The sequence below is a fragment of the Etheostoma cragini genome, chromosome 11, assembly GCF_013103735.1.
Source record: "Etheostoma cragini isolate CJK2018 chromosome 11, CSU_Ecrag_1.0, whole genome shotgun sequence".
Lineage (NCBI taxonomy): Eukaryota > Metazoa > Chordata > Actinopteri > Perciformes > Percidae > Etheostoma > Etheostoma cragini.
Genome location: NC_048417.1, coordinates 3,324,615 through 3,338,659, shown reverse-complemented (window position 1 = coordinate 3,338,659; position 14,045 = coordinate 3,324,615). Strand labels below are relative to the sequence as shown.

The following is a 14,045-nucleotide window of genomic DNA, read 5'->3' as shown; positions in this document are numbered from 1 at the left end:
TTGGGGACATGCATTGTGTAGGGGACTTGCATCGTGTTGGGGACTTGCATTGTGTAGGGGACTTGCATCGTGTTGGGGACTTGCATTGTGTAGGGGACTTGCATCGTGTTGGGGACTTGCATCGTGTTGGGGACTTGCATTGTGTAAGGGACTTGCATTGTGTAGGGGACTTGCATCGTGTTGGGGACTTGCATCGTGTTGGGGACTTGCATTGTGTAGGGGACTTGCATCGTGTAGGGGACTTGCTTTGAGTTGGGGACTTGCGTTGTGTAAGGGACTTGCATCGTGTAGTGGACTTGCATCGTATTGGGGACTCGCATCGTCTCTTTACCATGAAATCTCATTGCATGCCATGTCCCTAAAATAATTCTATTTGATGTACCCCATGCGCTTCTTCTACTGTGCTCGATGTCCATAAGTGTTACATAACCATCATGCGCTGGACGGTCCCCTGCCTGTTTATTCTGGTCTTGCCGTGGCATGTATGAAACGGTGCAAGACAGGAATGTTCTTGCATGTAGTGCATGCGTGAATAGTGAAAATCACGAGCGGTGCATTTAAGTTCATCCTAGAAAGTTACCGAGAACTATGTGTGAACGAGGCTTAAAGTAAATACACACTGTTAGAAATATTAGTAGAAATACGGGCATATATATTTTGTTAATATGAAGAAATTTGGTGTAAAATGGTGTTTTTCCATTTTTAGAACAGAAATGTTTTTTTAAAGGTACAGAGAAATCTACGTAGTGTTCTCTTTTTTGGATTGACAGAAATTACCGTCAAATTAACGGAAAAGGCACTGGTAGTTTTCTTCCAAGACGTTATCTGTTTTTCTACGGATTGTTTCCTTAAAGTGTATCTACACTAAATTTCCTCCAAGTCCAGTCTGGTGCAGTCATGCAGTCCCTGACTGCAGAGATCCAGAGTTTCTCTCGGACGCGGCTGAGGAAGCAGTGCACCCGCGTGACGTCACTGAGCGGCCGACGCATCATCGAGACCTGGAAGGGTTCTACCATCACTGTGGTGGAAGACCCTGTCCCCCCGGAGAAGATCCTGGGATACGTCCCCGACACTTCCTGGGACCTGCAGGTCGGCATCGTCAAGCCCTACCTGCTGCTGGGTAAGTGTACGTCCAACGTAATGACTTTACATTGCTACGATTGGGTTTCAAAACCTTGCATTTACACTGCTCCGGGGTTTCAGAGCCCCTAAACCGGACACATTCGCTGTTTAGTTGGCTAAACTTGACTGCCACGGCGCTGAAAGGGCCGACTGCTCGCAGTGCTCTGATTGGCTCACAGTCCCCGTTTGTTTGTTAAATTCCACAGTCCAAAGGACAAAACATACAGCGTAACTCACGGCCCTTTTGTGAATGTACCCGAGTCAAACTTTGGTTTAAAAGCATAATTAGGATGGAAGCGCCACTTTTAAGATTGACCATATTCTCGTTTTTTGGTCAAATGGTCTTTTGAATGGGAGCGCTAGGTGCGCTACCATGATAGCCTCATAATCACAATTTTTTTAAATCATGGTCTGGTTTGAAATCCGTGAGCAGCCAGCCCCACATGATGCATTCGTCCACTCAGCTGCAGCCATCGGTTGTAGGAGGGCAGAGACCTGTGGCAAGGCCATTAGCATGCAATGCTGGGAAGCGGGGCCATCCCATCCGGGAAAACACGATCCTTGAAACTAAGCTACTAACGATACCAATTCAATTTTATTTACAGTATCAATTCATAACAAGAGTTATCTCGAGACACTTTACAGACAGAGTAGGTCTAGACCACACTCCATAATTTACAAGGACCCAACAGGTCTAGTAGTTTCCTCCAGAGCAAGCAACAGTGCGACAGTGGTGAGGAAAAACTTAATTTAGAAAGAAACCTGGGACGGACCCAGGCTCTTGGTAGGCCGTGTCTGACGGGGCCTGTTGGGGTTGAAATAGTGGCAATTACAGTCCCAGTAAAAGATAATGGAACAGTGACTAGAAATTGTAGTTTGTAGTAGTTCCTGGCATAGCAGGGCACTGCAGGGCGCTGCAGGATGTAACGGGGCATCGCAGGACGTGGAGCAGGACCACGGCCACAGCTGCACCATGTATCATGGAACATGCAGCAGTCGGAGTATGCATGCTGCCTCATGTAAATGCCCAGTATACGAAAATGTTGATGAGATTTTTTGGTTTTGGCGTGTTAGTTTAAACAGAGATTAGTTCTTTTACTGCAGCTAAAAACACGCGTGTGCATGTAGATCGCTTTTGGCTCAAAACGCCGCTTAAAAACCAAAACATAGCGATCTAAATGCAACCTTAAAGAGAAGTAAGCACAATAAACCATAACCCCAAATCCGGTGAGAACCAGCAGAAAGTTGTTTGGATAAACTTGAGTGGGACAAAAACAAGTTTAGTATGAAACGTTGGATGCGGGAGACATTTTGATCAAGACCTGTACACTTTCTGTTTGAAAGCTGTATTAATTCTTCAAATCCCCCCCTCGGTCCTGCAAGTCACGTTTAACTGCCACAGCACAGAGCAGAGGGTAAGATGAGCCCAGGCGTGGGGGAGGATGGGGGAGGCGTGGGGGGGCAGGGGTGACAGGGTGACCCATCAATGACCCTGTGACCCTGGATGGCCAACTAACTGTGTGTGTGTGTGTGTGTGTGTGTGTGTGTGTGTGTGTGTGTGTGTGTAGGTTCTCAAGATGCTGCACATGACTTTGGCACTCTGAAAAAACACAAGGTGAGATTTTTTTCCTTCCTTCCTACTTCTGAACGCCGTGTAACATTTAGACAGGCAAACACCAACATTAGCTGTTGGTACAAGCTCGCTGCGTTATTTACGGGGGGGGGCGTTTTAGTTGCCTTTTCTGTTGCTTTTCTCAATAAATGTCCTGGAACGTCCCTAAATAATTGAAGATCTCAACCCCACCCCCACCCTCCCAATGTTGAACCTAAAGTTACGCCCTTTACTGACGCTGATGAAATGTACTCCTTAGGTATTGCAATTGGTTAAGGAAAGACTCAGCATTTTTTGGTACTCAATGCTTTAAAGCAGTGGTTCCCATGTGGTGTCTCCCGGGACCCAAATGTATGGGAAAAAAATCATGAATTTAAATTTATATGAAGTATATTTATTCCATTATAAAAGTAAACAAAAACAGAAAAGGTCTCTATTGTCCTTTCTGTGTCTCTGTCCCCTCCAATCATCCCTCAGTACCGACACCAACATTTTTTTAAAATAATGCTGACTTGAATTTAATGAGATGTGTGTGTCTGGTTGAAGATATCAACCAGCTGATTTATTCTTGGTTTGGTTTTTGAAAGTGTCCTTCTGAGGTCATGCTGAGCATCTAGTCTGTTCTCTGCCAATTGGCGACCCAATAAAACGGGTCTGCGACCCATTTTGGGTCCCGACCCTAAGTTTGGGAAGCATTGCTTTAGAGGCTATTCTGTTGGTGCCTGAAAAGTATTGCACTTAGTACCGAGTCCTACTTATTATTTCATACGAATGCAGACGTCTCAGACGTGATGTGGCGATGTCAAAAAGCCCAAATTAAGGAAGTGAAACTGTGATTGGCCGTACCTCGGGATAAGGTGTGCTGCTCTTCCTCCTCTTCAGGTGTCTCACATCCTGAACGTGGCCTTCGGGGTGGAGAACGTGTTCCCTGACCTGTTCATCTATAAGACCGTCAGCATTCTGGATCATCCCGACGCGGACCTGCTGCTTCACATCCAGGACTGCTGTGACTTCATCCAGCAGGCTCGCAACGAGGTAACTCACACACCACTCTCTTCACTACAGACCAGAACTACCGGCAGTCCCAAAACCCAAAAGACTGATATTAAAACCGAGCAGCTAATCCTCACAAGTGGTTTTCCTGGGAAGATCATTTAAAACAATCACTTATCTTGCGTTTCCCCTGACGGTCTAAAGTCGCTACATTGGTCCGTAGTTGCTTTTTAGAAATAAAGCCAGTAAGAGGGTCTGACATGTTGGCAACACTGTTGTAGAGTGAGGTCTGGCTACACCACAGATGCATTCTGGGATAGGAGAAAAAAACAACATTCTGGGTTGTTTACATTTCTTGCACACATGCATTGATTCCGCAAGGGGAAATGACCTTTTTGGCACCTTGCTAACACATATAAGATAAGAAGACATTTTATAGAGACTGGAAACCAAAAATAGAGGTGAGAGGTGAAACCGGAAGGACCGAATCAAGTCCAACAGGAAACAACCTATCCATAAGACCAAAGGATTGTGGGAAGAAGGAGACGGATGTAAGAGTCTTAGAATGGGGGTTGACACGTGACACATGTCTCTCTCCTCTCTCCTGTTGTTTAATTATAGATGTTTAGTTTTGTTCATGTTTTATTAAACTGTGCACAGATCAGATCTCAGTGCCATACAAGCTTTTAGCGGCGAGACCTGCGGCTCACTTTAACATGACACCACACACACATACACACACAAACGCACACACATAAACGCACGCACAGATGCACGCACACACACACACACACACACACACACACACACACAGCCGCAGCAAGTGATCAGGGGTGTATGATTACAGGATGTGTGTGTGTTCATTATGATCAGTTTCTGTGTGTGGGTGTAGTAATTCCAGCCCTGATAATCAAAATGATGCTTTTACTTTGAAATGAAGGGTCTGATTACCCAGCAGGCCATCTGGCTGGTAATGATCCTCACGTATTGGCGCTGTCATGACAACAACAGCATCATGACTGCAGTGGTTGACACACTACGTGTGTTTTGGGGCTTTTGTACGACAGTTTGCAGCATTAGGACACAACTTACAGCTCAAGTTTTTGTGAGAAAAGGGACTGAAAGTTTACTTGAATATTCAATCCATTCTAAAATAATTTTTAATTTTAGTTATTTAAAGTAGGTACTTTAAAGACAAAAACTTTGGACTTTTGAAAGTTCAGGAAAAGGTGCACCACCAAAGTATTTTACTATACCCGATATACTCAATATTTTTCTGTTACATATTGGGATTTTTGGGCCAGATCCTGTATGTAGTTTAATTTTCAAGTTTCTATCCTTTTTTTTTTTTTGTGCTTACCCTAATTTTTGAGTTATTTGAATCCAGATTTTAACATTTTAATATTCTGGTCTGGGTTAAGCTGAATGTTCAGGTTTGTACGTGCATTCTCATCAAAATTCACAAAAGTTTGGGGTCAGGGTTTTTTGTTTCCCTAAAGAATAAAACAAACGTAGCCCAACTTGAGTCTTGTCTCTCAGACATTTTGAGTAAGCTTTTGTCTTTTGGGTAAAAACCAGTTTGGTTCTGGCTGCAGTGAGCGTCACGCTCGGCCAGATAACTGGGACACAGCTGTGGTGTAAAGCTTCCACGAGAAGGAAAACAGCAGCTGTAATTGAGACGCTAATGGGCCACAAACAAAACAAGTCATCTATTAACTGAAGAGCACGTTAATGACGGAGCTCGTGATGGTGTAGAGCTGCAGCTGACCCGGCTCTCTGTTGGTCTGTAGAGACATCTAGTGTCCAGAGAGCGTCACTGCTGCTCAGCTTCACGTTGTCTCACACTGCTCCGGTTCACTGGTGGGAGAAGTTCAATTCACTTGTTTTTATAGTATCACATCATAACAAGAGTTGTCTCAATACACTTTAAAGATAAAGTAGGTCTAGAACACACTATATTTATTACTTACAAAGAACAATTTCAGTAAATCCTCCAAGAGCAAGCATTTAGGATAACAGTGGTGAGGAAAAACTCCCTTTTTAGGGAGAAACCTCGGACAGACCCAGGCTCTTGGTAGGTGGTGTCTGACGGTGGTGATTGGGTATGTGAACAGTGGCAATAATAGTCACAATAAAGGTATTGGAACTATGACTAAAAACAGTAGTTGTAGTAGTTCATGGAATTGCAGGGCGTTACAGGGTGTAGCGTGGCATAGCAGGGCATAGGTGGAAGTAGCAGGGCATTAGTGGACGTAGCAGGGCATGGCAGGATGTAGCAGGGCACTGCAGGGCGTTAGTTGGGGGTGTGTTGAACAGTGGTAATAATAGTTGCAAAAAAGTTAATGGAACTATGATTAGAAGGATGTAGAACTATCGTAGCAGGGTGTAGCATTGTGGAGCGTGGTGCAGGGAAGGACCACGGCTAGTTATACTAATTATAATACTAAAGAAATCAGTTAAGTCAACATTTTTAAACTCAAAAGGGCAAAAAATACACCTATCGTGAACAAACATGATAAAGTAAAAAGTGGCATAAATCCAACAGATCTAAATTTTCCAAATAAAAGTTCCTTATATTACTTTCTTATTCCTTATAAATAAATATTCCTTTCAGTCCATAAAAAGAAAACCTCTTTCAGATTACATTACATGTCATTTATCGGGCACTTTAATCCAAAGTGACCTACAATTGCTACTGTACAGTATATATGTCAGAGGTTGCACAACTCTGTAAGACTTTCCGCAGATCTAATGACTGGAGCAGCTTTAAGTTTTGTCCCAAGTTTTCGGAGGTTTGAGGAAGGAAATTGAGACCATCAAATATCTCTTTCCCATTTTCTGCCCCAAAGTGGCTGAAATCCACTGATCGATATATTAATATCAACGTCTGCTTCTGTTCCTCCTCCAGAAAGGCGTGGTGTTGGTCCACTGTAACGCCGGCGTGTCCCGGGCGCCGGCCGTGGTCATTGGCTACCTGATGTCATGCGAAGGCCAGACGTTCGCCGCCGCCCTCTCATTGGTCAAATCAGTTCGGGGCGCCTCGTCTCCCAATCCCGGCTTCCTGGAACAACTGCGGAGCTACAAAACGATCAACAGTTCCAAACACTGAGGCAGCATCAGAAGTGCTCGGGGCGGTCAGACAATTTAAGAATCTAAAATAGTTTTATTTAAATGAGAGAGGTTTAAAAATAAGTCATATTTAAGATTTTTACAGACCTTGTTTTTTTTCAACTCTTGTTAAATTATCCCGAATAATCAGACCAGATGATTCGACAAGTTAATATAAAATACTGTACACGACTTAAACCTAAAATAGTCTTTAGTTTTGAGACAAAAAGACATTATTGTCTTGCCTGCGTGTTATTATTGACGATGTCTTCTTCGTGTTGTTCTGCTGTTGATCTCTGTGTTTTGTTAAATTAGATTTAGTCTCTGGGGGGGGGTCCCTCATCTGCATTTGAACCCATTCCCTTACTGTTGTAGAGCCACAAACTCCAGCATGTTTAATTTCTAAACATAAAAATGAATAAAAACTTCAATGACAGAAGCAGAAACGTTTGCAGCTCACTGTTATTTCAATCAGGAGACGCTTGTTTGCAGATATGAAAAGGTTTATTGAATGTAAGCATTATAAAATGTACAGTCTTTGGAGCTTAGACTCCATTGTTATAGAATCATTTGTAAAAGGGGTAAGGAAGCCAAGACAATTCCCCCCCCCCACCCCCCAGATGGAGTCCATACACTGGAGGTGGCGGCTCGAAGACCAGACCGAAGGAGTCGACAGAGCGTCCAGCAGGGGGAAGTCCCAGGGTGCCTTTGGGTGACGATGACTGGAGGTGGAAGGGGAGGTGGAGGGTTGCACGCTTTGCCTGAAATGACAGCTGACGGCAGCTGGAAGAGAAACAGATTTAATGCACGGTTGTGATGACTGACCCATGGAATTTGTGGCAAATTTGGGTTTAACAGGAAGGTGGACGACTCTAACAGCGGATTTGATTTAGGAAGAGAGCAGTGATTAAGTGTTAGGTCTTCCTGAAAGAATTTACCCTGAGCTCGTAGTTCATGGCATAGCAGGACACTGCAGAGCATAGCAGGACGTAGCAGCACACTGCAGAGCATAGCAGGACGTAGGAGGACACTGCAGAGCATAGCAGGACGTAGCAGCACACTGCAGAGCATAGCAGGACGTAGTAGGACACTGCAGAGCATAGCAGGACGTAGGAGGACACTGCAGAGAATAGCAGGACGTAGGAGGACACTGCAGAGAATAGCAGGACGTAGGAGGACACTGCAGAGCATAGCAGGACGTAGGAGGACACTGCAGAGCATAGCAGGACGTAGTAGGACACTGCATAGCATAGCAGGACGTTGCATGACGCAGCTAGACGTAGGAGGGCACCATAGCAGGGTGTAAAAGGGCATAGCACGGTGCGGAGCAGGACCATCAGGATAGCTGAAACCATGATTTAGGTGCCACCCTAATCCAAGGAAACATGCTGGGCAAAAAATAACAAGAACTCCGGGGGAAAAGCTCTCTAGAGTTAATTTAACAAGCATTTCTGTCACAAGGATGCACACAGATGGACATAGAGTGGAAAGAGCAGCTCAGTGTGTCAAAGGACGGAAATCCCTCGGCAGTCTAAAACGATAACAGCATATCTAAGAGAGACAGGTTAAGGAGAGGAGCCTGGTCGGGCTAGTACTCTCCCTAACCGGATCGGGCTTCACTGGCCTGCCTTCCTCTGCTTTTATTATATCATTGATTATAGATAATAGATTATTGGTAGATTAATCTGACAACTATAAAGAGAAGCCGGGAAGAGAAGGCGGGCTGCGTCTGCAGCCATACACCCTCCTCCGCCGGTCTGGCTGAACACTGCAACTCCTCACTCCCTAAATACAAGCTTTCTCGAAGAGAAGCGGTGACGGTGTCTGCTTCCCGGACCCTGACTGGGAGCTGGTTTCACAGGATAAAGTGTGCCCCCCCCCCCCCATGTCCCCCTACGCCCTTGCGTAAACACACACACATACACACACACACACGCACGCACACACACACTGACCCTTCAGCTTAAAAGGGCAAGAGACCTCTGAAGACTAGAGAGTCTCCAGAGATAGAGACAGCAGCCCTCAGAAAGACAGAGCTCGGAGCCCGGAGAGATGTGGACGGACGCAGGAGGAAGATGTCTCTCCTATGTGTGTAAAAGACACAGAGCATCCTTCTCCTCCTCTGGCTCCTGCTGACGATGGGCTCCTTCTGCTCCACCCTGGACAGAAAGATAGTGGCAGCAACGGTGACGCCACGTGAGGAGTCTCCGGTTCAGACAGTGACAGGTCAGACACTTTCTACCTCTCTCAAATATAAAGGCTTAAAAGTATCCTTCATGCTCCTTGTCATTCAAATATTTGTGCATTTATCCATGGAATAGTTTTGACATCACGTGAGCAGTGTGTATACTGTGCTTAAGAAAAGCTAATAAACATAAAAAAATCTCAAAAAATTTACTGGTTTAAAAAAAAAAAAGTAAAATAAAGTGAAATTGGTCAAAGTTCAGACACTTGCCAGTTTAACTGGTTAGCCGTTTTCTGAGTCAAGTTTCTAAGCTGTGCACTGATGCAGATTGATTTAAAGAATGAAAGCAAGTAAGAAAAAGACATTTTTCCAAATGACTAATTTGATTCTTTGTCAACAGGACTTTGTTTCCAATCCAGTCCATTTTATTTCTATAACACATTTTACAAACACAAAGTTACCAAAGTGCTGCACAGAAAACTCAAACATACAAAATAATTATTTCAAAATATTATAAAAACAAAATAAGAGCAACGGGTTTAAAAAATAAAATAGATAAAATAGATAAAATAGATAAAATGACTAAAATACAGTTAAAAATAAGAGACATCAGATCAGTTTCCTATTTTTCAATAAAGAATGTAATTTTAAGATCATTTTTAACTTGTTCCTTGAACTTGTGTAACACCCATTTTAGACACTTTACAATGCAGATTCATTTTTATTTTCCTGAAACATGTCTGGAGGGAAGCTTTGTGACATTGTTAATAAAACTAAAATGCATAAAACTAGTGTTTCATAGGTTCTGTCAGATGAACATCCAAAAATAAATCTCAGCTCTGCGCATGTTGTTCTACTTGTTGCCTCGAAAGCCTGTTGAAAAACAAAGGCCCGAATATATTACTGTGACAAACACTCACACACACACACACACACACACACAGTCACACACACACACACACACACACACAGTCACAAACACACACACACAGTCACAAACACACTCCAGCCGCTCACGTGGACTTTAATTGTCTCTCCAGTGTTGTTGCTGATGATGAAGAACCAATTAACAGTCAATTAGCCAGCGGACCAATCACACAGTCCGCTGTTGCCATGAGGGTTTGTTTACAACTGTAAGAGTTGCTTTGTCAGTAAACACGCACGCACCAAAAGAGCAGTTACTCTTTTTCAGAAGAGTAGGTACCCTTCGTAGTTTGTAGTTCGTGGTTTGACTGGTCATGACGGGTTTTCCAAAATGGCGCCCGCCTGTATACGCTACCGAGGGAGACCTTGTACTCCATCCTGAGTGAGACAGGAAGCCAGTGAGTGATTTGAGTATGGGGGTGATGCGGCCATGTTTGCAATCCCAGTGAGGAGCGCATTGCAATAGTCCTGCCTGGAGGAGACCAAAGCGTGGACAAGCTTTTCTGCCTCTGCAGGAGTGAGTGTGTGACGGACATTGGCGATGTGTCTGAGGTTGAAGAAGGCGGTCTTTTAGAGATGTTTGACGTGAGCCTCAACGGTTAGATGAGAGTCCATTAGCAGCTAATTGGCAGTTTGCATTAAAACTGATCACATTTGATTAGCATGAAAACAAATCCCACAGAACGGTCGACTCAGTACCCATGTGGTATCAACACCTAGGTTCATTTTGCGGAATTGTCCTTTAAATAACTCCCAAGGAACAAACACTTGTTTCCCGGGGGGCCCGAAGGAGAGACCTATTTCCTTTAGGAGCTGGTAGAGACTAAAAAACAGCTAAAAAAGAATATCTGACAGATCATAATGTGAATTCTGTGTCTGGTTGACGTGTTAATAGTCATTTGATTGCTGACACATTTGCCATAGCAACTTTATGAGAACATAATATGTTCGGCGTATCTTGTGTTTTCCATTTTCTGCCTCTAAGTGGCTAAAATCAACAAATACAGCTTTAACATTAACATTTCTTTCTGTCTCCCTCTCTTCAGAAAGGCGTGTAAAGAGGCGTATAAATCAGAGAACCCAGAAGCAGCTGGACTTCCTCCCACAAAGCCTTTACAGTCTGCGTTTTCTTAATATTTCTCTCTCTGTTTTTATAATGTTCTCTAACAGTACCGGTGTCATACATGGACAGGAAGTAATACAATGCACATGGAACAGAGACGACATATAAATGCTGAAATTGAAATAATCGGCAGTAGAAATAGAGAGGGACATGAATCTAATGTCACATTAAAGTAAAAAACCTGCCAGTTTTCATGTGGTTCCAGTTGCTGTTGCTGTGGATCCTTTTTTAATTTCTTTTTTTTATTTTTTTCAGCTTTGTCTATTTTTAGCTCTGACGTCTCGTGCAGTTAGCGATGGTCAGTTTATGGTGGAAAATTCCTCTGAAGTGCAGGTGACGTAAAAAAAGAAGGAAGGTCAGGGTCTTGAGATTTAAAAAAATATGAAATGAACTCTACATCTACTCAGGTACGGCAGGTACATCTACTCAGGTACTGCAGGTACATCTACTCAGGTACGGCAGGTACATCTACTCAGGTACGGCAGGTACATCTACTCAGGTACTGCAGGTACATCTACTCAGGTACGGCAGGTACATCTACTAATCAGGTACTGCAGGTACATCTACTCAGGTACTGCAGGTACATTTACTCAGGTATTGCAGGTACATCTACTCAGGTACTGCAGGTACATCTACTCAGATGCTGCAGGTACATCTACTCAGGTACTGCAGGTACATCTACTCAGGTACTGCAGGTACATCTACTCAGGTACGGCAGGTACATCTACTACTCAGGTACTGCAGGTACATCTACTCAGGTACTGCAGGTACATCTACTCAGGTACTGCAGGTACATCTACTCAGGTAATGCAGGTACATCTACTCAGGTACAAGTTAAAGGCAGAGCTGAGCCAGAAGGTAAAGCTCTCGACCAACCGATCAGGTTTGGTTCCTACCCTCACCTGTGGGCATTTATTTATTACTGTAAATATAACGCGTATTGGACCTTTAACTTTTTGTTATTATTTTCTGTAGGTTTAAATTCCTTGGGTGAACTTGTGATGGTTAATTTGAATTTGAGAGAGGTTTTTTACAGATTGATGCATCTCAACGGATAATTTTAAAGGTTTGAATCCCCCCCCCCCCCCCCCATCGTAGTTTGACAAAATAGGGGCCCCCACTCAGCATCTTGCATAGAGCCCCCAAAAAGCAAGACATGGTCGTGCACAGTTCTACCCAATCAGCAGAGACGTGTCTTTAAAGTTGTGGTAATTAAAAGGCAGAGTGCTTGCGCACACAACAGGGTGTTCAACGCACCCTTGTTGAACACCTAAACATGACGTTTTTAATACGTAGTGCAACGTTTTGTGGGGTCTGAACGCGGCCCTGGTCACATACACGTCCTGCTGATTGGTTGACACCCACCAATCAAGAGAAAACACACGTCAAAGCCCGTTTCCCTTTTCTTATACTGTGTATGGTCGTCCCGCTATGAAAACCCCAGCAAACCGGTGCACACTGTTTTGTAATCGAACGTGCCCGTTGTTCCACTTTTCAAAACAAAGTTGTCCTTCCTCTTCCTCCATCAGGAGACTCTCTACACCCAATGACGGCAGTGAGGCAGCTGCAGCGTCCTATCAGGACCAGGTGCAGCATCAGGAAGTGTGTCCGTGAACACAGCAATCCCTGTGCTATGAAAAACCCCAAAACCTGGTAAGAAAGATGTTTTTTTTTTTTTAAGATTTCAATGCTTTATTGCCACATGCACAGATAACAAGTTGCCCAGGTTGTATAATGAAACTCTGGGACTGATGTCTATAGAAGAGAAATTTAAAGTTAAATAAAGAAAACCATTTTTACACATCCCCCTGCAGCATGAGTGTGAAAAATAGATACACACTAAATTCTGCAATTTTTGTATATGCTATGTAATGTATTCTGATAACTTAAAACTATCACATTTCGTGCAGAATTGTGTTCATTGTCTTTTAGCAATGTGGGAGGTGGAGACTGTGCACCTTAAAAAGTGTGTTTCCTGTTGTAATTGCAATAGTTAAATTGTTAAATCCAGTTAAATGGTTAAATGGTTAAATCCTGTTAAATAACTGGATTCTTTTAGGTGTGTTTTTCAAATTTTCTATTGAAGAATTTGTGCCATTGAGAAACATAATTTTCCCTTTCACTAATGTTGTTATAATTAAATATATATACATAGTGTATATTTGCCAAGAATTTATACAATCAGATATATACAAAATGGAGAGAAAAGAGCAGAGAGCAAAAATAATGTAAATTATTATGAATATAATACAAATAAAATACGGCTAAATAAGTAGCACGAATCCTTCATCACACAAATGTGAAGACACACTTAAGGGAATCTAATTATTACACTACTAGACTAAGAAAAGAAAACACAAACTAGAACTAAACCTGACCTTTCTGGCCTTCCTTGATGCAAAATCATCAATATTATCATTGTGTGAAATCTTCTCCCCTATTGGGTGATTGATGCAGATTAAGGCCAGTGAGCCGTTCCTGGGACACGGTAGACCTCCGGTAGGACCTGATCCACTTTAGTTTTGAAAAGCTCCTCTCTACTCGAGCCCCAGTGACTGAGTGGCAGAGGAAGTGCAATCCTGAGAGGAGTCGAAAAGTTAAACTGTCACGCCCAAACAACATATCTCGTCAACATTTTCATGAACTACTGGGCATAAACAGGGGACAAAATGTAAACTCCGCCCATTGCTAGTAGTTGCCATGGTAACTTTAGACGCTTAGTCTCAGAGAGGGAGACGCCGTGACCCAATCAGGCGGAGAAACGTCGGCGTCAGTGTTGCCGAAAGTCTCCGTTTGGGGCCGTTGAGACTGCAACACAACCTCGCAGATTCACAACCAAAACGGGTCAGAAGTGTTTCCAAATGTCTCCAGTTTAGGGGCTTGGAAACACTAGAGAAGGTGGAATGAGAGGGGGAAACACTAGAGAAGGTGGAATAAGAGGGGGAAACACCAGAGTAGGTGGAATGAGAGGGGGAAAT

The 14,045-nt window shown here is 43.4% G+C and overlaps 1 protein-coding gene and 1 long non-coding RNA gene across 2 annotated transcripts in view; one reads left to right on the top strand and one right to left on the bottom strand.

The window, feature by feature from the left end:
* Positions 1 to 884: 884 nt before the first annotated feature.
* On the top strand, positions 885 to 7,296 carry LOC117953122 (dual specificity protein phosphatase 19-like). Its single transcript, XM_034885918.1, has 4 exons — positions 885 to 1,120; positions 2,691 to 2,737; positions 3,617 to 3,769; positions 6,636 to 7,296. The coding sequence occupies exons 1-4, from the start codon at positions 898 to 900 to the stop codon at positions 6,834 to 6,836; spliced, it is 624 nt and encodes a 207-aa protein (XP_034741809.1). The 5' UTR covers positions 885 to 897; the 3' UTR covers positions 6,837 to 7,296.
* The window catches only part of LOC117953154, a 20,882-nt gene continuing 13,928 nt past the window's right edge, over positions 7,092 to 14,045 (bottom strand). The window contains exons 3-4 of the long non-coding RNA XR_004658576.1: positions 9,757 to 9,760; positions 7,092 to 7,103 (exon numbers count right to left, since the gene is read on the bottom strand). This is a non-coding gene — a long non-coding RNA (uncharacterized LOC117953154). The remainder of the gene's footprint in view (positions 7,104 to 9,756; positions 9,761 to 14,045) is intronic.